This window comes from Erpetoichthys calabaricus, chromosome 17 (assembly GCF_900747795.2).
Source record: "Erpetoichthys calabaricus chromosome 17, fErpCal1.3, whole genome shotgun sequence".
Taxonomy (NCBI): Eukaryota; Metazoa; Chordata; class Cladistia; order Polypteriformes; family Polypteridae; genus Erpetoichthys; species Erpetoichthys calabaricus.
Genome location: NC_041410.2, coordinates 6,511,839 through 6,514,291, shown reverse-complemented (window position 1 = coordinate 6,514,291; position 2,453 = coordinate 6,511,839). Strand labels below are relative to the sequence as shown.

The 2,453-nt window shown below is 43.6% G+C and overlaps 1 protein-coding gene across 1 annotated transcript; it reads right to left on the bottom strand.

Annotated features, from left to right (window-relative positions):
• Positions 1-647: 647 nt before the first annotated feature.
• Positions 648-1,783, bottom strand: LOC114667741 (nanos homolog 2-like). The gene has a single exon (XM_028823167.2). The coding sequence runs from the start codon at positions 1,602-1,604 to the stop codon at positions 1,137-1,139; it is 468 nt and encodes a 155-aa protein (XP_028679000.1). The 5' UTR covers positions 1,605-1,783; the 3' UTR covers positions 648-1,136.
• Between the last annotated feature and the right edge of the window lie 670 nt (positions 1,784-2,453).

The window sequence follows — 2,453 nt, the reverse complement described above, 5'->3', positions numbered from 1 at the left end:
GTAGCCTACCATCCAATTTGTTTTTCGTTCTAAATATTAGGACGTTTTTCAAAGCACAAATGACCAACATCATATGCAACAAGGCTTTACCAGAATGAAATGGTGCTTTACATGCAATCACCCTATGCGGAACCACAAAGTGCCATTAAAAGAACCAGCATTTTTAAGAGTATACTTGTTTTTTTTGTTCCAAATACGTCCATTTGTATATTTGATCATCATTTCCAAGGATCTGCTTTGTCCAGAGCTGCTCCCCGATCCAGAAAACAGCCAGACGGAGGCTATTATCAAGATTGAAAACGTACGATTAGGCACCCCAAGGGGCCATTAACATTAGGGACCTACAGGTTACTCTGCTCCCACCCTCACTAACTTTTAAGGTCAGTATTTGTAGTTGGGGTAGGCCAGTCTTTAAGTCACGATAATAGAAAAGTACCACTATTTGTAATACCAGACGTCATTTTCACAAAAATGAATCCAATTTAGGGCAGTAGGGTGGGCCAACCTTTGCAGCATAACGTGCAATGCGACTTCTATAAAATAAATGAGGATTGGATAATTAAAATGTCACGGCACGGCTCTCATTATAAAAAATGAACAAAGGAACGCAACAGAAACGACAAATTTACTGAAAAAATGGCCTCAGATTTATACATTACATATTTACATTAAAATTATTGTGAATCATCCAAGTCATGCAAAACATCATAAAAAAATTAAAACACAAGAATCATTTGTACAATTAATTAAAACGAACAAGCAAACAAACAAACCAAACCTTGGAAGGTGAACTCGTGAATTGTCCCCTCTTACACCGAAAGTGTCATCCCGAAGTCTCAAACCCCGTGAAACGTCCGTTTTTTTTTTTAAACAAACACGTGAACATTTTCTAGAATCCCTGCGGAATGTTTGTTGTGAACTGCAACGGGAGTACAAACAAGAAAGTTTTCGTCTGGGCCATTTCCGTTTAAAATAATAAACTGTCTGGCGAAGTAAAACCATTTAAAACTGGGAACTCTTCGGCGGGCGAACGCGTTTCTGTCCACTTGTCCGTTTAAAACGCTGCAGTGAAGTCCTCCTCGCGCATCGGTGCCTCCGCCCGTTTGTTTCACTCTGCGCCTCCTCGGGTGGGTCACTCACGGCTTGTTGAGGTACAAACACACGTAGGTGTCGCTGATCTTCGGACAGAAGCGCTTCGTGTGAGCTTTGTCGCCCGTAGCTCCGCACACCGGACAGGTGTATTTCCTGAGAAGTGGGCAGCACACTTTGCCTTGCGAGTCCCGCAGAATGTGGGACGAATACACCTGCACGCTTTCTCCATTTTGTTTGCAAAAACTGCAAACCGTGCGTCGCACTCGGCTCGGCCTTCGAGAACTGGAGGTGCATTGCACAGCGGCGGACCCCTGCGCCTCCCGTGAGGTCCCCTGCGACGCATCAGCTGGCGTCTCCGCCGCTCCTTGTCCACCCTGTGGATTAGCGGCGATCGGCTCCTGAGGGAAACCTGTTTGGCAAGCTCCATCCCGGCTGGTTATAATTTCTTTTAAAACATCCGCTAGGCGAAAGTGGTCACTCCACATATCGAAGGCGAGGTCCTTGCGCTCCATCTTTCCACCTAGTTTGAAAAGTTTGATAGAGTCGGCGCCAGCCGCAAGCGCAGGTGACAGAGCGCGTCTGATTCGGGAGTGCAGCGGTCCTGTAACTCGACGTCACCGTGTGGGTCGGGGCGCTAAGGACCACACCAATGTGCATGTTTCATTGAAAACACTAAGAGCTTTGACTATATCGCATGTCAGTGTTTCATGAAAATTCGGAACGGTCTGAAATGCAAATTTGTGCTTATCATAGTATTAATCCATCCAGGCACCCAGTCCAATATTTAGGGGTCCTAAAAACCGACAGAACAGAGAAAGGGACCAGACCGACCTGGGCGGATATTTGATAATTAAATATTATTTTACACTCTTATCCGCAAACCCGCTTATTCGGCTCAGTTTCTTCAGCGGGTCATCACCCTGAAATCCCTGGATTTGATAGTATCAGGGTCTTTGTCCCGTTGTCGGTGTCTTGTTCCTCGTCGCGGTGTGTTTCTTTTCTTTTTTTTTTTTTTCTTGTTTGTTCATAAAAATTAAACTTTTTTTTTCGGTCCACTGGTTGGAGGAAATTCCCACATGCCGTTTTAATATTTAATTCCATTTATTTGATAATCTGCATTCAAAACATTGATATGAGTTTCAAATTTGATATCAGAACTTAGAAATTTGATATCTGGCATATAACATTTGATTACACGCTTTTAAAATTTGATATCCAGTTTTTATAATTTGATAGTGCGCTTTTGAAATTTGACATGATAGCTTAAATGCTAAACTCTCACATCATATTTTGGCGGCATGGTGGCGCAGCAAGGAGACCTGGGTTCTCTGTCCTCCAAAGACATGTAGGTTTGGGTGCAT